This window comes from Carettochelys insculpta, chromosome 4, assembly GCF_033958435.1.
Source record: "Carettochelys insculpta isolate YL-2023 chromosome 4, ASM3395843v1, whole genome shotgun sequence".
Lineage (NCBI taxonomy): Eukaryota > Metazoa > Chordata > Testudines > Carettochelyidae > Carettochelys > Carettochelys insculpta.
Genome location: NC_134140.1, coordinates 20,140,084 through 20,166,270, shown reverse-complemented (window position 1 = coordinate 20,166,270; position 26,187 = coordinate 20,140,084). Strand labels below are relative to the sequence as shown.

The window sequence follows — 26,187 nt, the reverse complement described above, 5'->3', positions numbered from 1 at the left end:
TTAAAATACTTTTTTATAATTTAATATTTGCCTAACAAGTTTACAATAATTTCATCAGGAATGAGTAGGTCAAAACTAACTTCAGCAATTATGACATAAGCTACAAATTTTTACAGCTCTTTACAATCTGTTTTCCTACTTTTAAGTACTGTCATGCAAGGAAAAAAAAAACCCAAAAAAACTCAAAGCAAAACTGCCAAACAACTAGACCAAGTGATCAAACTTGGTTTTGTTTATTGAAGCAGACGATACACCAACATTGTTTTTGACAACTTACCACTTTTCTCCCCAGTAAGCAGAAAAGAAGCAGACAGAAGACGAACACAGTGAACCAGAGGAGCAGAACTTCCATCTGTGTAGTGGCCTATATCTCCCTTTATTCTGGAAGGCTGTTACACAATAAGGAAATCACAGGCCTTATATATGCTATTAAGGTAAGTTTACATTCAAAATTATAAAAGGAAACACAATTTAGAAATACTAAGTAATAAAAAAGAAACCTAGAAATCTATTTGCCATGGTGAAGCAGAACCCTGATCATCCTATTTAATTGTGACCAGGACCAGTTCAGATAATCAAAAATTAGCGTAAGCAGGACAAAGGCTGGGGCTTGGGCTGTCAGCTTAAAAACTGCACACAACAATAAAACATTGTGTCCAACTGATATCTATACATATTGGCTACATCTACACTAGCCAAAAACTTCGAAATTGCCACGCAAATGGCCTTTTCAAAGTTTACTAATGAAGCACTGAAATACATATTCAGTGCCTCATTAGCATGCGGGCGGCCGCGGCGCTTCGAAATTGACGAGGTTCGTCCCGACGGGGCTCCTTTTCAAAAGGACCCCTGCTACTTCAAAGTCCCCTCATTCCCATCTGCTCATAGGAATAAGTGGACTTTGAAGTAGCCGGGGTCCTTTTGAAAAGGAGCCCCGTCGGGACGAACCGCGTGGTGGCGAGCTGCGTCAATTTCGAAGCGCCGCAGCCACCCGCATGCTAATGAGGCGCTGAATATGTATTTCAGCGCTTCATTAGTAAACTTCGAAATGGCCGTTTCAAAGTCCACTTATTCCTATGAGCAGATGGGAATAAGGGGACTTTGAAGTAGCCGGGGTCCTTTCGAAAAGGAGCCCCGTCGGGACGAACCGCGTGGTGGCGAGCTGTGTCAATTTCGAAGCACCGTGGCGGCCCGCATGCTAATGAGGCGCTGAATACGTATGTCAGCGCTTCATTAGTAAACTTCGAAATGACCATTTCCAAGTTTTTGGCTAGTGTAGACACGGCCATTGTCTATGAAAACTAAAACAAAGCATTTTAGTTTAAATGTGGAAAAAACAACACATGGTATGAGTTTTTAAGTCACAAAACTCTGGGGTTTTAAATCACACAAATCTGGGCTCCCTGGTAACAAATCAGGAGCACATTATATACATCTTCTGTGGCAATGCCACAAAACCTAAGATTTTTGCAAAGATGCCACCACCAGCAGAAGAATTATTTCAATTTTACAATGAAAACTGACACTTGACAGATTTTTATTTATCTAGACTTGTGGTCTGATGAAAGATTGTCCATGAGGCTCCTTCCGTTATGGATTTATGCTCTCTGAAAACAATTTGGAAACCCAACTCAGCAGTAACATCCCTCCGAAAGTTGCCAAATTTGTCTTAACTTAAATAAGCTGACAGAGAATGAGGATTGAAATTATTTTTTTTCATATAAACTCATTGCATTCAGCTTCAGCTCATTTTAAGTTCTTTGTTGTATTTGTTTATCTCAGGTGATCATCAGCTCAATGATACTCAAGTAGATTATAAATTCATTACATGTCCCTTTCCTCATCAAATTCAAAGAAATATTTGTTCTCTCTCTACATTTTTGACACCCTTAAAATCACAGGACTTGTCTATTTATGTTTGCCAACAGTAAGTCTTTAGTCAGTAAGTAAGTCTTTTGTCATTGTCAAAATAGTGTATTTATGCGATCTAGACAGTTTAAATTACAAGTTAGAATACTGATGAACAGAATGTACTTTTTTTTTTTTAAATCTAGGATTTATACACTGTTAAGTATGCCTGGTATTGTACATACTAGTATAGTTTCTGCTTATAATGCAGAAGTCAAATAGCCCTGTTTCATGTGTGCTTATTTTGAAAATTTAACAAACACCTAAGTTAAAAATTCATCTTGAGTGTGAGAATTTGTCTTACCTTACTTTCATGATCTCCAGATTCTACTGCTTCTTCTTTTGCCATGAATCTATCTACACTGCTGTCAGAAGGCTGCCTGCTATGGCTCATGTTTTTCAATAAGTGAGGTTGCTGAAGAGCTTCAGGAAAACAAAACATAGCACATTATTTAAGATATAAATTAAGTTTAAATGAAGATCACATAGAAAACTGAAGTTTACTACCAGACAGCTAAAAAAGTAGCCTAAAACTAACCAGGAAATGATTTGTTAAAGAAATGAAAAATTCATTTTATACTTTCACCAGAATGCTTTTACATTTGTTTCTGGTAGACATAAAATACGTAACCAAGTCTTGCTGGAAATCAGATGCAAGATGATACTATTTTTGTACTTGATTTTTTTCTATTTCTCAACATACCAAGGGAAGCATTTCTGAAAGGATCTGAGGATTCATCATGGAGAACATTTGCAGTTTCATCTTCCTCATCTTGCAGTTGTCCAATCTGCATTCCAGAATACTGGCTTTCAGTACCTTCGAGAACCTAAGATATGCAAAGAGTGGACTTTTATACTAGACTAACTTTGAGTGCACTAATCAGATGTACAAACATGCAATGTTAGTAATACAGAACTACTTCCAAAGTCAGGCACATGTTAGCATGAACAAGCAGCTATGTGTTGGCCCCACACTTCTCAGAGTGCTAATTTTTGAAGGTCGAATTGTGATCTCAGTAGCTGACAGGCCTGGTTCACCCACCACCTGGAATGACTATAGCCTACCTCTGTGTACTAAAGCTTTGGACTTTCTCATTGTTGCAGTGCAAATTGAACTTCCATCCCATCTACTATCAACCTTAAACATTTCCTTTTAAGGAGCAACCTGCCAAATCTACTAGTGAAGTCAGATGTAGCAGTCTAGCTGTAATCCCACTGGGCGCCAAACCCACACGGGTGGGCTTCTTCAAAAAACTAACTCAATGTTTCCCTTCATTCTAACTCAAAGTTCAGTGGAAAGGAGCTTTTTTTTTTTTTTTTTTTAAAAAAAAAAAAAAAACACACCAAAAAAACCCACTTATACTAATGTTAAAGGCCTGCTGCTTATTTAATTAATATAAAGACACCACCACCAAAATGTACGAAAAACCATTTCAAAGTGCCTGTTAACATCAGAAAACACCTGTTAATATCTTGGCTATAAGGTGACATGTAAATCATTAAAATGAAGGTAGATATCAATTAACTGTCAAAAAAATCTAGTTGTGCAAACTATACTACACAAATAAACAGTATGCTGAGCAAGTCAGCCACCTTCAACATTACTATCATGCATTGGCCAGGAAATAACTATAGAAAAATCTCATCTTTAATTTATAAAAGTCTAAGTTTGAACCATATAATTATAGAACAAATCTCTCATTTAATAATATTTACCTTTAAAATATTAAAAGAACCTAAAACGGTCCTCTTCCACATAAAGCAAATCCCAGAGTTAAAAAATTAAAGTAGCATGCAGAAGGACAAAGCAACACCTCACCTCTTGTTCCAAGAACAAAATAGCTAGAAACGCCCTTCAACATCCTTGCAACATCAAAACTCTACACAACATAAATAAAAAGTAGCCTACAAATTTGAAACAAGTCTGAAAGCCTTTAAAATTTCTAACAGACCAAATTAAAATTACATCAAGAAAACAGGATAGGGTTCTTCAATTTCATATGGCAGAAAGCTCCATAAAAGAAAGAAAAAGGAGAAAAAGCCCACCGCCCCAAAATAACAAATTTAACATAAAAAAGCAAGCCTTGCTCACATGAGCATATAGTGTGACTTTCAGAATTTTCAATCCGTCATTTATTTTGATCTCCAAATCCTATCGTGTATAGTTTAGTCTAACATCTCTCCTTATTTGCCTACAAAGATTCAAGATTTATACATTAATTCTCTGGTCAAGTCTAACCAAAGCAGTAGTATCAGCCCAAATATGCAGACAACTGGAAGCAATAGTTTTAGGGGAGGTGTGAACTCACCAATTCTCCTGAATACAGTGTTCACTTTGAAACTTGATGAGGGCCATTTAAACATCAAAAATGCTCATTATTTCACTATTGAAATCATGCAAGAAAGGAACGAGGACAATCCTATTACGAAGATTTTTATTATCTACTGTGAACACCAGTTCAGTAACACCACAGGTTGTTTATCGTCAATGAATTAAAGTGTTTTTAGATCCAACACTGACAATACTTTAGGAAGCCTGAATTCAAGGCTAACAAGCTAAATATTTGCATCTGATTGGGTCCTTTGCCCAAATCTCTGGAAAAACAACCTTAAAAAAAAAAAAAACAACACACACCACCCCCCACTTAGCATCTGTTGAATTGTCCTTATTTTAAGCACAACCTCTTGACCAAAAAGAGATGGTCATGCTGAAAGATCTGTAGAATTCACTACTGAATAAATGACTGACTTAAGCATTAAAGAATCAATATGTGGCACATATGCAGTTACGCACTGCTCAGATAAATTCCAAAAGCATTTAAACAAGAGGTTTGAAAACTTGATTTCCAAGTAGCAAAGCACAAGCAATGAGTAAAAGAACATGCAACTTGAAAGCATGAAGCTGAAACACACTCAGACTTGAGAGGTGCTTAACTATTATTCCAAATCAAAGGTTCACCCTTTAACACTTTCACTAGTCCTTTTAAACTGAAGGCTTAAAGTTTAATTAGCTGTAAGGGGTAATATGCTATCAAAACAGAAGCATGTGTTATTCAGAAAATTTATCATGAAGCCCTTTAACATTTTCATTCTTTCAGTGAGAAAAGTAACTTTATAGTTTGTTTTTTATATGTTTTATATACATATATACATAGATATAGATATATAGTCAGTCAAGTGCTCCTATGTTCAACAGACAAATTTTATAAATAGTAATTCATTTTAAAGCTGCAGTGAAAGGGTTAAAATGAGGTCAAGCTCTCAGTTAAAGCTATGAGCTGCTGACCTTTTCGGTGTTACTAGCTGAGGACGGAAAAGTAGAAGATGAACAAGTAGATGTGTCCAAGTCTGGACCCTCCATGGAGGAGCTCTGAGATATGTCGGGCCCCTCAGTAGAAGACTGGGATACCCGCTCTGCCCGTTGCACACTTACAATTTCAGAACTGTCCGAAGGGGTCACAGCTGAATCTGGACCTTCTGTGGTAGTCTGAGAGCTATCACTAATTGGCGAAGAAGCCTGCGTGCCATCATTCAAGTCCATAATGGGATCTGACTGGACAGTGCTGATTTGGCTGGAGCTCCGACTAAGCACATCATCCTCTTCCCCTTCAGTAGCTGTGCTGGCCAAATCACAACTGGTCAGGTCTACCGAGTCCGACTGCAAAGTATGCTGTGACCGTGGCTGCTCAGTGATGATATCATGTCCTGCCGGATCAGCTGAGGAACTTACTATTGATCCAGCTGTTGATACTCCTGAAGAAGAGACTAATTCGCTGGTTATCTCACTCTTTATAGAGGCTGAAACAAAAAAAATTTTCAACCCAAAGTCATCAATGAAGAAAATCTTAGCTATATACGTTTTAAGGAAAAGAAGAGTAACAATCAAGTCAAGTTTGCACCCTGATATAAAAGTGGATTAAGGGAAAAGGTTTAGAAAGGACTTATGGATGAAGCTATAAAATAGTGCAAGGGAGTTAAATGCCTATAAGCCACTTATGTATAGTACAGCCTTCTTAACTTTTCATTTTGTCTTCTATGAAGACTGTACCCAGCCCATGATTACAGTCCTTCTGCATTTGAAAGCTACAGTTCTAGAGCCATCTTTGTTAAACTGTGTGTTAAGATGCCATAGGCAGGATTTTAAAGCTCAAAAAGTAGTATGCAAATTTGGATACAAGTCTGAGGAAGCTAGGTTTCTAAGCAGTATGCTCCTTCTACTTTAAAATATTATGTCTCAGATTCTATTACTATGATTGTGAAGGAGAACAAGCAAACAGCAATTTAAAAAATATTTTAAGTAATCGCAAGAAACACTTGCAAGTGACTAAAATGAGGACTATTAGAAGGTAGGCAAATATTTTAAAGGGAAATTGTGTGACAATAGAAACACTGGGAAAGTGTATTTACTGTCGCAAGAAACACTGGGATTAGCATGTCTGAAAGATTGGGGAGGCGGGAGAAATCTATGGGGGTTTAAGTTTGCTTAATTTGTGCATTTGACAGCACATTGTATATAGGATAGCCTTTTCCCCGTTTTTATGTCTTAACACAGCACAAGTTAACAGAAATATTTTTAAATAGGAAAAAAGTTAATTTTATGGAGATTAAAAAATGGCAGGACTATTCAGAAATAAGTGTAGTACTTACTGTCACCTCTTGCTAGATATTTAATTTTATCCCTCCAAGTTTTTTTTTTTTTAAATAATGACTCTGTTCAATACATGATGCTTCACTAAATGCCTGTATCCTGTTTTATTTTTAATCCTCAACATAACATATTCCCTAACCAGCTGAATTAGATTTTTATCAATTTCCATGCTTCTTTAAGAACGGATAAATGGTAAAAGGTAAATAAAATATAATTGACTAAAAATGGAATGTCCCAAGGCTACATACAATCATAGTTTAAGGACAGACACTTTTATACTATTCAAGGCTGACCTGCTAAACAGGTTACAGAGAAGCTAAAATTCAATGCTGAAAAGAAAGCAATCCTACCTGAAAAACTTGCAGTGCTGACTTCTGACCGTGTTTCAGGGTCATCCTCCAAGCCTTCTTCTTCTCCTAGAAGTATTTTACCTGGCAAATGATACAGTAGTGATATTTTTAAGTTTGTTAAAAATGTTCTATGCCCTGGAAACAACCTAAATGATTTTTACAAAAGAACAAAAGGTAGATGATGTAGTATCTTTATTTGCACAACTTCTGTTGGAGAGAGAGAAAGTTCTTCTTTGGGGCCAGGAAACGTACCTAAGTGTCGTAACTAAAAACAAGATAGAAAAGAGCCACACAATCTGGTTCCACTTTGTACTTAGCTGTGACACACTTGGGTATATTTCTCGGCCTTGAAAACAACCTTTAGTTTGAAAGCTTCTCTCTCTCACCACAGAGGTTGGACTAGTTAAAGATATTACCTCTCTTACCTGATCTAACATCCTGATACCAAACACGGACTACAACACTGCATACATGAAAAGTCAGAGGAAAAAATGTCTACCTTCTCACATAAATTAACTATCTTTGAACTGAAAAAATAATCAGGTTTTCTGAGAGTTTGTAAACCTGTGATTTTATGATTCCAGTCTTTAATGTATTCTCTATATTCTTATATCCTGAGTGATACCATTCACTGTGCTCGTGTTCTAAAGGGAGAAGATCTAGGTGTCTCTCAAACACAGCAAACATTAAGAAGCAGCTGCAACAGAACACTCTTGACTTATCAGTAGAGGCCTCCAGCATTCATTGTCTGCTTTGGTCAATTTCACAGTCATGGGATTTTAACAATCAGTAAGTTTCATTAAGTTATTTACATGTAACATTTCACAGTGATGTAATTGTAAGGGTCTTGACCAAAACAGGAGTTGGAAGAGACATGTACAAATTATGGGGAGATGCAGTGTTGCCACCCTTACTTTCTGCACTGCTCCTGACAGTGGCACTGCCTTCAGAATTAAGCAGCCAGAGAGCAGTGGCCACTGCCTGGGACCCTAGCTCTGAAGGAACAGCCACAGCTAGCAGTAGTTCAGAAAAAACGGTGGCAGTACCATACCATGCCACCATGATACTGTAGTGCCCAACCTTTCTTCTTAACTGCTGCTGGCCAGGCATTACCTTAAAAAATGAACTGCCCAGTTCTGAAAGCAGCTTAGAAGATAAGGGTAGAAATACCACAACTGCCCTAAAGTAACCTTGTGACTCTCTTGAAACTCACTTTTGTGTCAGGACCCCCAAAACAGAGACCCTCATCTCCCCTGTGAAAGCTGGATGATGATGATGACTTCTGTGGGCTCCTAGTGGAGCATATGTGGGCCTCCATTATCATCATTAATCATCATCATCATCCAGCCTAAAAAATACATCAACAAAAAAGCACAGGTTTCACAGGGGGAAGCCAGATTTTCATAGTCCACCACAAATTTTACATGGCCATGAATGTGTCTATTTATCAGGATATTAGAACCTACCAGCCAAAAATCTTTGGCTTGCTAATGTCTCTTATCCCCAGTAATAGACTGAGGCTTTGAGGCTGCAGTCCATACAGAATTTACAGGGCAGAAATGCTCCAGGGAAAGGACAGGGAGAGTATTGCTGTTAAAGGAGGGAGTCTCTAGCAATGAGTTAACATATCAAAACTAGAAGACAAGACTAAGCAGGAATAAAAGAGTTGCAGAAGAATTCTAGAATCACTGGAAGATGCTGAATGTGACCAGAGGGGCTCACAGGTAGGTGTCTGATATTTTTGCACAGATCTGTATACCTCTTGTGCTTGGTCAATAATCAGGTCTGCACAGACTGTTTCTAGCATAGCTATGTTAGTCAGGGTGTAAAGTATGACCTCTGACAAGTTTGCTATCAAAAACCCTTGGCGCAGGTTCAGTTATTCCAATAAAGGTACACTTTTGCTGGTACAACCTGCATCCACACTACGAACCTTTTACCAACATGCACACACCAATATAGATATAAAAAACAAAGCACTCAAAGTACACATCTAACCAAGAAGTAAAATCTGTGTGTGTCTTAGACTAACTCTGCAAAGTCTCTTTTTTACTAGCTTTAAATTTTCGAGAAATCCCAAAAGGGTGAAGCAGTAATCCAGAGCATCCACAAGGACGGAGCTCTGGATAAGGCATGCATTAGCTACTGATGAGACTCAGGAGGTCCATGCTCATCTGGGGATTGACCAGGGTAGCTCAGCTGCAGGGCTTCATACCTAAGAAGGGATACTGACATTGGAGTCTCCACCCCAAGAGTAAGCTTAAAGGCCACAGGAAGTTCACGTCTGAATGCTAATCATACTCAATAAGTTCAAAAGCATGTGGGGGATACAAGATTTGCGTCTAATACAGCAGCATAATAAATGCCACAATGGAGACAACCAGGATTACAAAATTTTTTTTTAAAAAGAGTACATACAGCTCACATTAAGATGCAAAATCCCACCTAATGAAACAATATAATACATTTAAAAGGCCCAGAAAACAAGAGTTCATATTTTCATAATAGTATCAGCAACTCACACAACACAACACATACCAAACTACGTATGTACAATGACAAACCAGTAATACAAAATCCAACATGTGACAGAGAAATCTGGTCTGCATTTCCAATTTTTTAATGCTGCAACCACAAGGCAGCATTAAAACACAATCATTTGCACTTATTGTTGGTTTTGTATTTTTCATGTGAAGGACAAAACCACATATAGCTCTGACAATATGAAGAAGCAGAACCATATTTATCCATAGCACCATGTTAGGTAAATCAAGTGTACAAATAAGGAAAAAGTACGATGGGACTGTCAGCAACAGCCAGTATTAAATTCCCAGTGGCTCCAGACAGTACACTAAGTTACTGAGTTAACACATAGAAGTCTTTCCCAGGTATCTGTCCGATTGATCTTGCTCACAGAGTCAGAGCCTGACTCATATTTGGGGTCAGGAAGAAATTTTCCCCACAGGAGAGATTAGCAGAGACCTTGAGAGGCTTTTCACCTTCCTCTGAAGTATGAGACATAGGTAACTTTCAGGTTTAAACTGGGGTAAATGGTGAATTCTCCGTAACTTCAATTCTCTAAGCATGATTTGAGAACTTCAATAACTCAGCCAGAGGCTAGGGTCTATTTCAGGAATGGGTGGGTAAAGGTTCTGGGGCCTGCAATGTACAAGACACCAAACAAGACCATGGTAGTCCCTTCTAACCTCAATGTCTTAGCCTACACATGTAAACTATAATATTGGCTCATTTCATTTCTAACAGGAAGGACTATTACATTACGCAACGACAAGGGCTATATCTATACTAGGACACTACACCGAAGTAGCAACATCGAAATAGGCTACTTCAATGCGTATCATCCACACATCTTCCGGGGCTGCTGCCGTCAACGTTCAATGTCTAAGCAGCAACAGGGAACGCTGAAAGGAGCTGCTGCAGAAAGAAACATGGAGCGTACACACTCACACTCTCTCTCTCTCTCTCAGGGAGTTAGTAGTCTGTCCAATATACAAACCACCTGGGAATTGTTGACCCATGATGGCATATATGATGTTAGTAGAGGAGCATGAGAAAGTGCCCGTGATTCTGTGAGTAACCTGGTTAGGTCCAGTGATGGTATTTCCAGAGAAGATGTGGACAAAGCTGGCAGCGGGCTTTGTTGCAGGGAAAGGTTCCAGGACTGGTGTTTCTGGGGTATAGACTGTGGCTGTTAGTAAGGATCCTCATGAGGTTGGGAGGTTGTCTGTAGGAGAGAACAGGCATGTCACCCAGGGTCTTCTGGAGTGTAGCATCCTGATTAAGAATAGGTTGTAGGTCTTTAATAATTCGTTGCAGTGGTCTGAGTTGGGGGCTGTAAGTGATGACCAGTGGTGTTCTGTTCTTGGCTTTTTTGGGCTGATCTTGGATTAGCTGGTTTCTGGGTATGCGTCTGGCCCTGTCGATTTGTTTTTTTACTTCTCCTGGTGTATATTGGACAGACTTCTAACTCCCTTAGACAAAGGGTCAACGGGCACAAAACAGACATTAAAACACTCCAGATCCACAAACCAGTTAGTCAACATTTTAATGGAATGGGCCATTCTGTCAATGGCCTCAAGGTATGTGCGTTACTGAAAAGAAATTATCGCTCTTTTGTAGAAAAGGAAGCGGACGAATTGACATTTATATTCAAATTCGGAACATTAACACATGGTTTAAATCGGGATGTGAACTTTGAGTCACTATAGGGGCTCGTCTGCATACTTAACTCAATCTAATTCTTGATCTTCCCCCCCCACCACCCCTCCACTCTCTGATTTGCTCATCTTGATTATCTTTTTCTGATTTGTCGTCCTCGCTTACTGTTTTTGGTTCTCTGTGCCTTAAATATTGAGTCTGTTCTGGTCTGAAGAAGTGGGTCTGTCCCACGAAAGCTCACCTAATAAACTATTTTGCTAGTCTTTAAAGTGCTACTTGACTGCTTTTTGTTTTTATATACAAGGGGGACAACTATGCACAAGGGGGACAACTGTATACAAATGGGGGACCAGCAGATGGCTCAGCCATAAGCCCATCAGTCTGGGGTGGGTGTAGAGGGGTGCAATCCACTGGCAGGTGCGGGTACAGGTCCCGTTCCCACCCCCCTCCCCCGCTCGTGTGCGGTCCCCAGCGTGGCTGGCTGCGGGCCGGGAGAACTGGCAGATATGGCCGGGGCACTCTGGGGGCTGGCTCGATGCCATGGGTGATGGTTCGGGGCCTCCAGAGGTCGTGCAGGGCTAGCATATGCACGTGCTGCTGCCTGCACGCTCTCAGCTTCCTGCCACAGGAAATCCAGGTCCGTGATGCTTTAAAGGCTGCTGCGCGCGACCACAGAGCCCCGCAGGGGCTGGACAGCGTCTCAACCACTCAGCTGATTGCCGCCATGGAGGACTCTTCTATTTCAAAGTAGCAGGACGCAGATCGCCTACACATACCCTACTTCGGCACTGAATATCAAAGTAGGGCGCTATTCCCATTTTCGTACAGGAATAGCAATTTCGACATCTCACCACCTAACGTTGATTTCAATGTTGAAATGGCACATGTAGACGCAACGCGTGCTATTTCAGCATTGTGCTGGCTACTTCGAAGTAGCCGGCTAGTGTAGACACACCCATGATGTCTAAGATGTGATAAAAATCAAATGAAGGTTATAGTAATTCATTAATTGTGGAGAGTAATTCTTTACATTTAAACGCTGTTTACTCTATAGTTATCAGTAAAGTATAAACTTATTTTATAAAGACCTACCACTATATTCAAAACATTTAAGCCAAACACCGAAAACAAAGATTATGCCTTTATTAGTATACCGTGCAACATAGTGTTTACTTACTGTGTTGCACTACATGCTGGATTCACATAGAATTAGATTCTACTTATTCTCAACACCACCTCTTCATCTGTCCTAAAAAGAGTCTTATACAGGTCTACTCCTGTAGCTCCCATTCATCTCACTCAGTCAGCAATATCACAGTTAGTGTTTCCAACTCATGCACCTTTGACAGAAGCTTCCCAAAATTTGGTTTTAATCTCCCAGAGGCTCCTGAAGCCTAAACTGGAGATCGGCCACTAGAAGACTGGTCATGCAGCAGGACTAAGGCAGGTTCCCTACCTGTCTTAGCCCCATGCCACTCCAAGAAGTGGCCAGGACATCCCTCCCTGCAGCCTCTGTGCACTGTTTGTGCCCCAAGGGCTCACTACACAGCTCTTATGGGAATCATGGCCAATAGGAGTGTGGGGGTAGTGTCTCTGAGCAAGGGCAGTGGAGGGAACCCACTAGCTCCCCGACTCCCACCACCGAAGGGCCTCAGGAGGGAGCTATACCAGCCACTTCTGGGAGCTGCAGAAGCCCTTAACCCTGCTGTACTACCAAGAGAAGTTGGAGATGCATGAGGTTAAGAAACAAAGAGCCCAGAGCTTGTTCCCCTCACCTCCTCCCAAACATAAATCCCATGTTCCTGCCTGACCCCCTCCTGCACCACTCTGCCACAGCCTGCAGCTTCTCCTACACTTTAAATACCCTACCTAGGCACAGCCCAGAGCCCACTCCAAACTCTTTGGCCACAGCTCACAATCCCATTCCCACCCTCTATAACCATCTGCACCTTCCTCATGAAAAGTGAGGGGGGTCTAAATAAGTGATGGAAAGAGGGAGATAAACATAAGAAGTGCCATACTGAGTCATTCCAAAGGTCCATCAAGGCCAATATTCTGTTTTCCCAACAGCGACCAATGCCATGTGCCTCTGAAGGAATCGTCAAATGATCCATCCTCTAATCACTCACTCCCAGCCCTGACTGACAGAGCATAAGAACACCAACTCTGCCCGTCCTGCCTAACAGCCATCCTTTTATGAATGCATCTAGTTCTTTTAAATCCTATTAATGTCCTGGCCTTTACAAAATCCTTTGGCTGGAAGTTTCACAAGTTAACAATGCACTGTGTGAAATACTTCATTTTGTCTTTTTAAACCTCCCACCTATTAATTTCACTTGGTGACTCCCTAATTCTTGTGTTAAGGGAGCATTATTTACTTTTTCCCAAACTACTTTCTTTACACCAATCACAATTTTATAGACCTGTTAATATCCCGCTTCAGTCATCTCTTTTCTAAGCTGAAAAGTCCCAGTTTTATTCTTCTCTTCTCAGACAGCAAATGAGAAGAGACTTTCACCAAAACTTCCACCAATTTTGTCGTCGTTCTTTTCTGATCTGAAACTCCCTCCCCGCCACCCTTTTTTTTTTTTTTTCTTTTTTTAAAGATAAGGCGACCACATCTGCACGTAATATTCAAGATGTGGTCACTCTATGGATTTATATAGTGGCAATATGGTGGCTGGGTGGGTATGTGCATCTTATTCTATATCCCTTTCTTAACGATTCCCAACATTGTTTGCTTTTTTGACTGCTGCTGCATAGTGAGCAGATTTTTTCAGCAAACTATCCACAGTTACTCCCAAGATCTCTCTCTAGAGTGATTGTGGTTGGGTGTCTCTACTAAAACGGTGCTCAGATGTCCAATCTACTCCCTTTGATGTTAAATCACTTTAGCTCTGTGTGTACACTCTTTGGACAACAGTGTAGACCCTGCAGTTAGCCAACACTGCAGACCTCAGAGAGCCACAAATCAAGCAAGGTACAAAGGCACTGGAGCCAGGTTCATCATCATTGACGTATTGTCTCCAACACTCTTATGAGTCTCCAATATGACTCGACGGTTTACATTGGTACATGCATACACTGCAATGGTGGACGTGACTCAGTTTACGACAAGGAGGATCCATCAACCCCTAGGTCACTAGACAAAGCCCCAGTTGCACACACTTTATACACAGGTATAAACAAGTTACATATCCAGGTACAACCCCCTCATTGTAATACACCAACATCCTTCAATGTAACTAGATTTAACCATTAACTTGGGAAATAATGGTGGTACATCAAAACAACACTATCCATCATGCTGTCTTTACGACTTGCTCCTGAACTTGGGTCAGAATGTACCTGGTGATAAGGTATTATCTATGGGGAGTACATGATACGAAGCAGGATGTGTTTGTGCGCCTGACTCTGGGTGCTGTTAGGTGCTTTTAGGCCTTGTGACTTATCAGCTCTGTCTCTTGCTGCATTCTGGTAGGCAGAATCTACCTAGCACAGTTTTTGCTTTAACTCACCAATGTTCAGGCTTGAGGCCTTTAGCTTTGCTGTATGTTAAAGCATTCACTGTTGTGCTCGGCCTTTGGCCTTACACCAAGTCTTTCATTACTAAAGTGATGATAGCTAATTAGACCTCATCACTTTGTATGTATAGCTGGAATTATGTTTTCCAACACGCACTACTTTGCAGTCATCAACACTGAATTTCATCTGCCACTTTCTCACCCAGCTCTGCGAGGCTATTTGTTCACTCCAAAGCTGACCAACCTCAAAATTTGCCACCTCACCACTTACTCCACTTCTCAGATAATTTATGAAAATGCTGACTAGGAATGGTCTTAATACAACTCTTCAGTGACTCCACTAGTTACCTCTGTCCGTTCGGATGTAGTGAGTGGAAGGACAGGGCCTTGAAGAAGGGGCAGGGCAGAAATGTTTGGGTTTGTGAGATTAAACAGTTAGCAATACTAATCACAGTTCATCACATTAACATGCTTTCTTATCACACTGAATAGTCAAGAATAGTTTATTTTTTATTTTATTTCACACATACGATCACCAATTAGAAGGATGAGGCATATTTGGAACAGTGTAAATTAGGTGCTGAAGTGGTCCCACTTGCTGTAGCAGCAACACATGCTTGTTGAATCCCCATTCTATTTCTAAATGGTTTATCTCAGGAAAGCCATTTTTCTTCCTTATACCTTCCTTCTCTACCCAAAATACACTAGCACAGACCTCTGTTCCCAAGCAGAGTACCACAGAAGCCAATGGGATTTCTGCACTGGCATAGCAGGAGTCCGCACTAGTATAACATGGTAGAGTGGGGTTTATAATGGATCCACTACTGCTGTCAAACTTCTTTAGAAAACTACATAAGCATGACTAAACAAGAAGTACCTAATTATGATAAAACTGTGCAGGGGATGTTTAAGAGCAAGAACTCCAATTAATATTTCCACTTAAGTGTTCAGTGACAGATAGAAAAAATGATAGATAATAGTCATAAGTTAGCAGTGCTAGCCATCACAGGACCAGACAGACTAGATCAGACAACAAGTGGCATTTTAAAACATGCAAGACAAACACATGCATAATTGGAGTAATGCAACAGTGAAAGATCAAAAAGCATAATTTGCCAATTTAGTTGTCTGTTAACTGTTGATTTTTTTTTTTATAGGAAGGTAAGTTGGCCTGTTCAAAGATCACCTTTAGAAATTTTGCTTAAAAAGTGCAAGCTGCATCAATAATGTTCAGGATAATTCTTCCAACAAAGCCAAGGAAAAAAATATATATTTCTGCTTTTTGAATTACTTCACTAAATCTCATTTGTAATGTCAAAGTCTGACCAAAAAAAATTAGATTTATACTCTTCAATCCCACTTGCAAAGAGGAAGACAGTGAATGGAGATCAAAATTTAGCCAGACAGAGTGAAAAATCAGAGCTGAACATGATTAAGAAATTGTGATTCTGAAGATAGTCACCTTTTTGTTTTCTTGACAGAACTGGGCTGCATGAAGACCCCCCTCTAGCTGCAAATCACAAAGTAATATATCAGTGTACAGAACAGAGATGCTGAAATTAAGAAGGAATTCTAATAGCCTCATAAGATCATTAAATTAGGACTAGAAATCACACAGAAAAATGTGTTTCCTTTTAAGGTTTCAAATCCTTGTTAGTTTGTCTCAAACATTTTACTGACACTTCTTTCCATGACTGAAAAAACAAGTGAAGTTTTGAATTTTGCTTTTAAAAATATACATTTGTCATTGCAGCATCTTTTGGGGGGGGGGGGGCATGACCAATGAATTACCATCTATTAGCAGCAAACTTGTAAATCAGATTGGATTTTTTAAAAAAAAACTTCAATTTTATGCTCAACTCATTTTTCGTATTAGAGGGAAGAATGACCATCCCCAAACACAGACTAAGATTTTCATTTCAGGAAATTAAAGAGTTAATTTTATTTGTAAGAACATGCATTTCATAGACAAGCACATCAAAAGCTGAAAGCCAAATTATAGACAAGATTATCATCATTACACTTAATTTATGCTGGTAGTAAACTAGACAATTGATAACAAGCTTTCATAGTTAATGTACACTTTTATTAGATCAGTTTTCCATGCATGACAGCTGCCTGGTGAAAAGATTGGTAAGAAGGGTATTCATTTTCTCACCAAGTCATCAGTTAGAATGATGGTCTTATAACTCCTCATTTAAAAACACCAAAACATTAAACTGTACTAACATATGTTAAGAACCCTGTCTCAAACTCCCCTCTGTACCAAATTCCTCTATACAGAAAACCCCTGACTTATGTGTATGTTGCATTCCTGGGAAACCACATTTAAATTGAATTTTATGCAAGTCGGGGTGCCAGGAAGCTAACCAGCGCTGCTGGACTGGTCAGTTTCCCAGCCCCCAAGAATGGTGGGGAGCAGCAAACCAGGCAGCAGCCTGGCTCCCCTTCTTGTAGTGGCTGGGAAACTGTCCAGCGCTGCAAGAGGAGGGAAGCTGGGAGCCACCTGGTACCCAGCTCCCTGCCACTCACAATTTCAACTCACATTAATCCAACTAACTGGAAAGTCAATCACATACATAGGGGTTTTACAGCATGCCTAAAGAATTTACACACCTTGTTCTGAAAAAGTTTGAAGCTTCAATATGCAGATTTTTCAAAACTAACTTTTTAAAAGCATTTTCACTAATTGAGGAATTTAAAGAGCCTTCAATATATGTTGATCTCTGATCTAAACCACCAAAACATTGCTTACCTATAAGTTCCAATATGCTTCCACTGCGGCTTCTGCTGATAGACTCCTCCCTGGATACACTGACCTGTGAGATACCTCCTGAAGTGGTTAGGGCATGAAGAAGATCAGGTGGTGGTGTTCTAAAAAGTTGCTGTAATAGTTCTAAAGCTCCAGTCACAACATTATGGTCCTGGTGCTGAGTGTAATGCAGAGTCAGTTCATAGACCTATAAAGTGAAGAAACCTTAGTAGTAAATATTTATACATATATATATTTTTTTAAAATAAAATAGCCACCCTTGGAATCACAGGTTCTAAAACCTCCAGCATCGCATTAAGTGATGAGCTAACATTTGTCACATGCTGTTTTCTGTCATCTTCCTTTCACAGAGAAAATTGTGTGCAATGTAGCATTTTGTTTCTGTAGGGCTTTTTCTGAAAGGTATTATTAAAACTTCATATTGCAATATTAGAGAAGGCAAATCAAGTAAGTGTGCTTTGTACTTAAAGCAAAAGGTAGCAAAATTTGTGATGGTTCTTAAAGTCAAATAAAAATTCATAATATTGACATTGACAAAATATAAATATCACTACAAAGTGAAGTGTAATCACAGGTTATACAATATAATCCAATTAACTGTAAACCCCTCCCCAACTCAAAGTTCATATAGCTCACATCAAATAAAAGAAATCCATTATGCTGGATATTACAAGGATGTTTTCAGGCTCATGAGAAACAGTACTTTGAAAGAGTTACCATTCAGTTTTCACCTGTATAAGCTGATCTGGAGAAGGTGAAATCTCTGTTTCTTTTCGTGTTACACCAAAACTGCCTTTCAGACTGGTATCCTTCACCTGCTGCTGCAGTAATGGTATTAGATACCTTAGTGTTAGCAGTACTCCAAGAATTAAAAGAGTAGGATGTTCATCTTCCACAGGAACCAACAGGCCTGAAAAAACGTTATGAGTCTTATCTCGATGGAAGGACAAGTGCTATGCAGTAAGTCAAGACTGCATCAACAGTTTTTATTTATCAAAAAGATACTAAGTCAGAAATATCTTTAAAAAGACAGTAGTAGAGAACAAGAACTACCCTGTTCTAAACAGGCTCTTTAAGACGTTTGTTACTTGTGCACTCTACTTCAGGAGCGGGCACACACCCAAGTCAAAGACATACATCAAGTTGAAGTATCAGCCATGGTTACTAGATGAAAATACGGTGGCTGAGTTGGGCTGTCAGTGAAAAGTCTGTCTTATTTCAGAGGTTTAGCAGGTGGAAAATACTGTCCAGTGCTCCACAGATTGAACTTCCACGAAATGTGATGATTTTTGCTAATTAAAACCAATGTTGAAGCATTCTATTGGCATTAACAGACAATAATTGTACATTCGGAGAGCCTCACAAACATGCATTTTCAGAATAATGTGGTTAATTCACAGTAGCAATAACCACTACAGTGGATATTGCTTCAGAACAGGTTAGACACCACAGGATTAGAACAAACACTGTTCTTGCATTTCAGTGCATAGTACATAGAGCAGTATAAACAAGTTACTGTACGAAACTTTAGTTTGTATGGACCTGAGTAGTGCTTTTTATGTAGTCTAGTAAAACCAACATCTAATTGAGTTGATGTACCCCTAGAAGACGTTTGTGTACCAGAGATATGCATACCTGTGGTTGAGAGCCACTACTATAGAGCAGGCATTGGGTACACCTAACATGCAAGACAGAAGCTGGCAAGCAAAGCTATCTAACATAGGAATTAATATAATGATTCTAACTGGCCATTTCTGCTTTTTCCAACATTACACGTTTTAAAGAAGAAGGATCAGTTTCCTGAATTTTACCTAAAAGCACATTCAGTAACCAGGTATAAAAATATTGTGTTCGTCGTGAGTGTTGACAGATGCTCACTGCTGATCCAGCTGCTGTTCGACGGATGGTAGGAGAACTGGATTTAAGATTAGCAATGAAAGCCTTCAATAAAACCTAAAATGTTACCAAAAAACACAAAACATGAAAATTACTTAAAGGCAGGCAGAAGTCAGTAAGCAAACAAGAAAATTCTTTCCCGTCATGCTCCCAAAAATTACTTTAACTTAAAATTACTATAAGAAACCCAAGGGGAGAACATATTTACAGTCCTAAATATAAACAACATGTTTTAATAAGTCAAATCTGGCAGCAGCTACATTGCAGTCTATAATATTAATGGTTCTAATACTTGATTAATTATATTCTCATGTGTAATACAAATGTTTCTTAATAGTTTAAAACAGAAGTACCTTGATTTCATTGTCATTTGCGAAGTTGCCAAATGCTGCCATGATTTTTGGTATTGCTGCAGCCAATGTCTCTTGTACTGACTCTTCAGGCCTCTTACTTATCCGTGTTAGACAGGGCAATAAGTTCACTAAGTATGGCCTATTTACAGCACAGAAAGAAGCAGCCTTTCTGGTCAATATTTTACACAACTAATCATAAGCATTTGATCCATTCTTTCTAATGTACCCCACCACCATGCACCTCATGAAAACTGAGTGCTATACAAAAGAGTATTATATACACAGATACATAAAGATATAGCACCAATATAGCATATGCAACATCACGGTGATAAGAAGTAGAAAGAGTTTAGAAGAGTACAAAATCCTGAACAAAACTTTGGGGTGGGGCCACTGTCTTCATGAGGGTTTGTTACAGAGCAAAAGACAATGCGGCCTCTGGTATTAATTTCAATGATTTACACAGGATCAAACGTTTAAAGAAGGCATTAACGTAACTGTCAGTGTGCAATATTATACAGTTTCAAACAGTTTTTAGTATACAGAGACCTCTGCCTACTTAGTACCATGACAAATACAACTTTTTTTTTTTAAAAAACTTAAAAATACAAGGGGGAAAAAACATAAGGAATTAAAGCAGTGGAAATGCAAATTGTTAAACAAAGCTTTCATTTTAATCATAGCCCTTGTTCCCTCTCTCTTCAGCTGAGCTTTTTTCCCTTTTAAAAGAAACACACCCCTTTTTAAACAGTCAGGTAATAGTATTAAAGATGGTAATAAATGGTCATTAAAAAAAAAGACTAGTAACACTACATCCCATTGTAACTAAAGTCCAATCCTTGTACTGTTTTGGTTTTGAGGGTACTTTTTTGCAGGGGGCAGGAAGCAGGGAAGATGTGTCTTTAAGACAAGACAAAGGCATACAAAAGGGAAGAGTTAAAAACCCAGCAGAGACAAAAAATACTGCTTCCATTTCTGGTGTTCATTTTTACTAGCTGCCTTGCTGGAAGAATACATGCATCAACACTTTATTAGCTGCTTTGAGAGCTGGCAAACTTGTACCGGCACTGGGCTGTTTAGGTATTGTGTATCTTTTTGTGCACAGGCTTATAGCCGTGTTGTAAAATATGCAGTCAAAGCTGCCTAAGCCAAACTCTTACACAAAGGGCAAAAGAAGAGGGATAGGAAACAAAGACGACGAAAAAACAGGTTGTGAAGAAAGACACACAAAAGGGAATGACAGTCTCAAATCTCTAGTGATGTTTGGAATTTAATCAGAGCCAGTGGAAGTGGAGATGCCCATGTAATCTGCACCAGTCTGGTCAAGATATCTTTCAGGATCAAGACAACGAAGGTCCAATAGTGCCATGGAATATCTCCCAAGTCCCAGGAAATGGTAGAGGGAGTAGCCAGAAGGATGAAGTGCATGGTTTCTCCTTCTTTCCACTAGCATATGTCTACATGCACCAATTTGCCTCCAAAAATCTGTTTAAAGACTCCAAAAAGGACTGATGGGTGTAATACCATTCCTTCATTAACATATCCGCCAATTAACTTCAAATGCAACAATTTTGATCCAATAATTTCCAAACTCCCATACTTTGTTTGCCAGACATGGATGTCAAACACGTCAATTTAAAAAAAAAAAAAAAAAAAAAAAAAGAAGTAACACTTTATTTAGACTATATCAGTCTATTTTTCACCCTCACAAATGTTTTCGAAATAAGTTTTATCTAAACAAACTGAGTTTGTTTCCTTTTCCCATCAACACTTGCTGTGACAGAAATTGGCCTATTTCCTTAAGCCTCCATCCACAGGCTCACAACTGGGGCAGACCTCTTAAGCTGCAATTATTGCGACCTGCCCCAAAACTAAATGGGATCTTTAGGTTATACAAACTCTAAAAAGACGTTTGCAGGATAAGAATGGGAAGCAATGAGGTCTAATAGTTACAGAATCAAAAAGACAAGATTCCAGTTTTCAGCTCTGCCATTTGTGCTCTAGGTAGCCTTGGGCAAGTAATTATTTCAAATCTGTGATTTGGGTTCCTCATCTGAAAACTGGGGACCATCATTTTTGACAAGTTCTTGGCGATCAGATACACACAGTGCTACACAAATATCAAGTATTTTTTGTGACTCCAAATTATCTAGACTTTTTTTCAAGTTAACACATGTAATACAGTGAAACACAAGACTTAATGGGATCAGTTGACAAATGACATTAAAATCATATTCTCTGGGAAAAACAGATAAATTGATACGTTGAATGATGTTCAATGTGAGCTTTTCAAAAGACCATGAGCAAATCAAACTGAAACCCAGTCAACAGCTTTATTAAATGAAAGATGAATTTACATTATGAAGCAGCACTACCACTAGTGATGCTGTATTTACTTTTTCAGTTTTATGTTCGTATGTGGTAAACAAGTAACACTCCTGCATACCAAAAAACGTGAATCACCAAAAGGATATTAAGCAGCACAAGCTTACCTGCATTTCTGAGGTCGAACCAGATGGGCAAGCTCAGCAAACCGCCAAACTGCAGCTCGCAGGCTTCGAGAAGCACCATTCTAGATTGAAGGTATTATTTATTACATACCAGCAGTCACAAACAGCCCTTTAAACTGGATGAAGTGATTGATACATGAATTTTAACGAAAAATTTCAATTCCCTAACATCTCATGCATCAACACCATCAGTGTAAAACTCTACTGACACCATGGAGCTAGAACCAGAGTCAACCTCCAGCCTCTGTGCTGGCATTCCCTGTAAGCTGTGTGCTTGCACAGCTGCTCAGCAGAGGTTCAAATGCCATGCTGCTGAGCACCCACAGCCAGAATTTTTGTTTCTAGTGGTAGTGCACATTTGTGCATGCCTCAGTGAGCATAAAAATCTATTCGACACCTAGATAGAAAAATTGGCAATGCATTGAAAAAAGTAGAGAAAACATTGCTCCCTGCATATATTGGGGAGTGTCTGATGGGATCCATTCCCACCCACATACTGGCAGAGACATGTCCCCATGCAACCTAGACCAGATATGAACTGTTGCTTAGCACACTTAACAGGGAACAACTCCCCCATCTTTTCAGAGAGGCACTAGCTCCAGAGGGCCAAGTAGCAGCATTCGCCAGTCTGATGAAGGCTTTGGTGCTGAAGCAGCCTACAGGGCACGCTCAAGCAAGCAATGCTTTAGACGAATATCCCCTGAGTATATCTGGTGAGCAATGCGCTAACTGAACTCCATTCTTTGACATAATCTACCCACGTGGGGACTGCTCCCCATATGATGGATAATATTTATTTATAACTTGAAGAGGTCAGAGAAAAACTAAAGCTAACGAATACCAACCAAGCACTATACTAAGGGTTCTAATTAACTATATACAACTAAAAAGTTTGAGGTGAAAATGTACAGAGATTCAACATCAGCCATAGGTGGTAAAAAGGAACTGAAGAGAATCCAGTCTGCACCACCTCTTATAACCAGAAGGCAGCGGCTTAGGCCCTGAGAAATGAGCAAGTACACACGTAAACACGTGGCTGTTGCTAGTCAAAATTCTCCAGCTCCAGTGCAATGGGTGCGTACATACCTAAGTGAGATATACAGCTACATCTACTCAAAGAATGCGTGGGAGTATTTCAAACTTCAGTTTAGATGCATTTTTCCCCTTCTCTTTGTGTCTCTATCATCTGTCCACGTAGATACGACTAATATTTAAAAGCAATTAACAGCACAGCTTAGTAGGAGAGTGGGACAGACAGCACAACCGCTTCTCAATACATGCAAAAATCCTTTCCTATTATGAGCTTCTCTGACCCTACAGAAAGTCTCAAGTTATTTTTCTTAAAAGTAATAAAGGTAATAGCATTTTTTTTTTTTAAAAACTTCTAGTTCTGATCACAATGCAAAAGCACTTACATATAATAGGGCAAATTGCATGGAGCACCACAGGGTGTTTTTAGTCTTCAGCAAACAGCTACTGAAGTCCTAAACACAATTCCACGGTGTAATATTTCCCTTGCCTTTCATTATAAATGCTTTAACATATTTCTTATGTGTTAGAAATTATGATAATATTTGTCCCTCTTCAGCCAGTCTCTTCATATATATGTCTTCTCAGGTGCAGTAAACGGTCACCCAATGACACTGTTCCACATTTGTTTAATTTCTTCTTACTTATGTTATTAAAAAAAGGCCTTCAGTGGACAAAAAGACGTTTACCATGCTATGTGAAGGTGCATGTCATATGAACTGCTGTTAACAAGAGACATTTGTGTTCAATATCCACACACAAAAATAGATTTTGAAAACCAACCAGTAAAACACAGATATTGCCACAGATCCAATATCCAAAGAGAAATTTACACTTTTTAAAATATACCCACTTCACAGATTGATGCATAATATTAATCTAACAGAACACTTCAACTTATTAATATCAGACATGTCCAAAAAGACAAAAGGAAATAACTACACTCACCTTTTTAATCTCTTTATAGAGTTCTAACTGTAGCCTAGGAAGGTTGGAATCCATCAAAGCCTATAACAAAAATGCAGAGAGAGTTTATTATATGACAGCAGAATGTGTTTTTCAACTACATTTGTACTCAAACAGCTTCTGAAAGCATTAAGCAATCTGACCAGATGCTCTTTTATTGCAGGGAGAGGGGGTACATCAAGTGTTAGATGCTGCAAAACTGTCCTCTTTAAGAAAACTTTTCACAACAGCCAGAAAGAAAAGGGAAGGCAGAAGAGAGAAGAGGGGGAAAACATTTCAAAGAGTTCGTATGGAAAAGAAGGGGAAAGAATAGAAGGTTCCATCAAGTCTATTACTTCCCACGTCAGGTAAACCTAACTTTATGTAGGAAGTGCTCACATACAGTGCTGATGTATGTCTACTACCGAAGACACATATATGAAGGAAAAAAAGTAGGCCTATGCCACGGAGAGGTGAGTAACTTTAACTTTCATAAAACTTCGGCAGAAATCTAAAGTATTTGGCAGTTTACAGGGTAAAATCCAATACCAGTTACCTGAAACAGGCTAATTTTGCAAGGTGTAAAACAAATTAAAATTTAATTCCTGAGGGCACTGTCACTGAAGATTATACATTGCAAGGCCCCAATTCTAAATTATATTAGCCATACAGTAATTCCAAAATAAGTATTTGTATATAAATTCATTGTAACAAGCGTCATAATAAATATTTTTAGTTTATTAAAAAAACAAGAAATAAATTCCAATTTAATGCAGAGAAGGAAGGTTCCAGAGTGAGCTGTACCACTACCCCTCCACTTAATCCTTCAATTGCCATTCTTGCCAATTAAAAGACCCATATCTACACCTCTCTCATGGTGAAACCCCAAGATTCACCCCCTCTGATGGGGTCATCAAATTACAGTTTTTGTTTGTCAACTGTACAGGGTCCAAATTACAGCCCCTCCTTAGACTTTCCTCTGAGATGCCAGTCCAGAACAGAGGAAAGAATGCAGTCACTAAACAGCTTACTCAAAATAAAAGGAATACTTACCCACAGGACACAGGAAAAAGTCAATACAACTAAAGCCTAAACATACATGGTGAGCTTAATGAAAACTATTTCCTTCAAACGGTTGTGCAGGTGTCACTTAATCTTGGTATCCCCCGTTGTGTTGGTGACCAAGCCACAACCCGCCCCTCTGCAGATGCTCTCTACCCTCTGAAGCTCAGTCTTACCACTTTCTAGTCCTCAACGTCTGATTTTTTGAAAGAACTTTGAGAAGTCCAGCCTCCCTCTACTGAGGCAGGATCAAATATACCTAGACCATCCCTGACAGGCATTTGTCAAACCTACTCTTAAATTGTCCAAAACAAAAAAAAGCAGTCCAGTAGCACTTTAAAAGACTAATAAAATAATGCATTAGGGGATGAGCTTTTGTGGGAGAGACCCACTTCAGATCATAGCCATACCAGAACAGACTCAATATTTAAGGCACAGAGAACCAAAAATAGTAATCAAGGTTGACAAATCAGAAAAATATTGTCAAGGTGAGCAAATCAGAGAGCAGAGGGGCAGAAGGGGTGGGCAATCAAGAATTAGACAAAGCAAAGTATGTAAAAGAGCCCCTATAATGAGCTAGAAAATTGCCATCCAGATTCAAACCACATGTTAATGTGCCAAATTTGAATATAAAGGAGAGTTCACCAGCCTCTCTTTCCAAATTGCTGTGAAAATTCCTCTTCAGTAAAATGCAGGCTTTCAGGTCATTAACAGAATGGCCCACTCCATTAAAGGGCTCGCTCACAGGTTTGTGAATCAGGAGCGTTTTTATGTCTGTTTTATGCCCATTAATTTCATTGTCTAAGAGAGTTTGAAGTCTGTCCAATATACAAAGTATGGGGGCATTGTTGGCACATGATGGCATATATGATGTTAGTTGAGGAACAAGAGAATGTGCCCGTGATTCTGTGAATAATCTGGTTAGGTCCAGTCATGGTATCTCCAGACTAGATAGGTGAACAAAGTTGGCAACGGGTCTTGTTGCATGGAAAAGTTCCAGGATTGGTGTT

At 39.2% G+C, this 26,187-nt stretch overlaps 1 protein-coding gene across 7 annotated transcripts in view; it reads right to left on the bottom strand.

Annotated features, from left to right (window-relative positions):
- HTT (huntingtin) overlaps positions 1 to 26,187 on the bottom strand; it is a 168,339-nt gene that overhangs the window by 124,026 nt on the left and 18,126 nt on the right. For 3 of the 7 annotated variants that reach the window (XR_012645326.1, XM_074992396.1, XM_074992397.1), the window contains exons 4-14: positions 24,119 to 24,178; positions 22,124 to 22,203; positions 19,632 to 19,770; positions 19,194 to 19,335; positions 18,114 to 18,292; positions 17,365 to 17,569; positions 6,907 to 6,987; positions 5,195 to 5,706; positions 2,612 to 2,735; positions 2,213 to 2,331; positions 278 to 389 (exon numbers count right to left, since the gene is read on the bottom strand). Coding sequence is in view for 6 of the 7 variants with exons in the window: in XM_074992396.1 (XP_074848497.1) it covers positions 278 to 389; positions 2,213 to 2,331; positions 2,612 to 2,735; positions 5,195 to 5,706; positions 6,907 to 6,987; positions 17,365 to 17,569; positions 18,114 to 18,292; positions 19,194 to 19,335; positions 19,632 to 19,770; positions 22,124 to 22,203; positions 24,119 to 24,178 (1,753 nt within the window). In the remaining variant the exon portion in view is untranslated. Of the gene's footprint in view, positions 1 to 277; positions 390 to 2,212; positions 2,332 to 2,611; positions 2,736 to 5,194; positions 5,707 to 6,906; positions 6,988 to 16,071; positions 16,120 to 17,364; positions 17,570 to 18,113; positions 18,293 to 19,193; positions 19,336 to 19,631; positions 19,771 to 22,123; positions 22,204 to 24,118; positions 24,179 to 26,187 lie in introns of all 7 variants that reach the window. The other 4 variants (XM_074992398.1, XM_074992399.1, XM_074992401.1 and 1 more) reach the window with 3 other exon arrangements.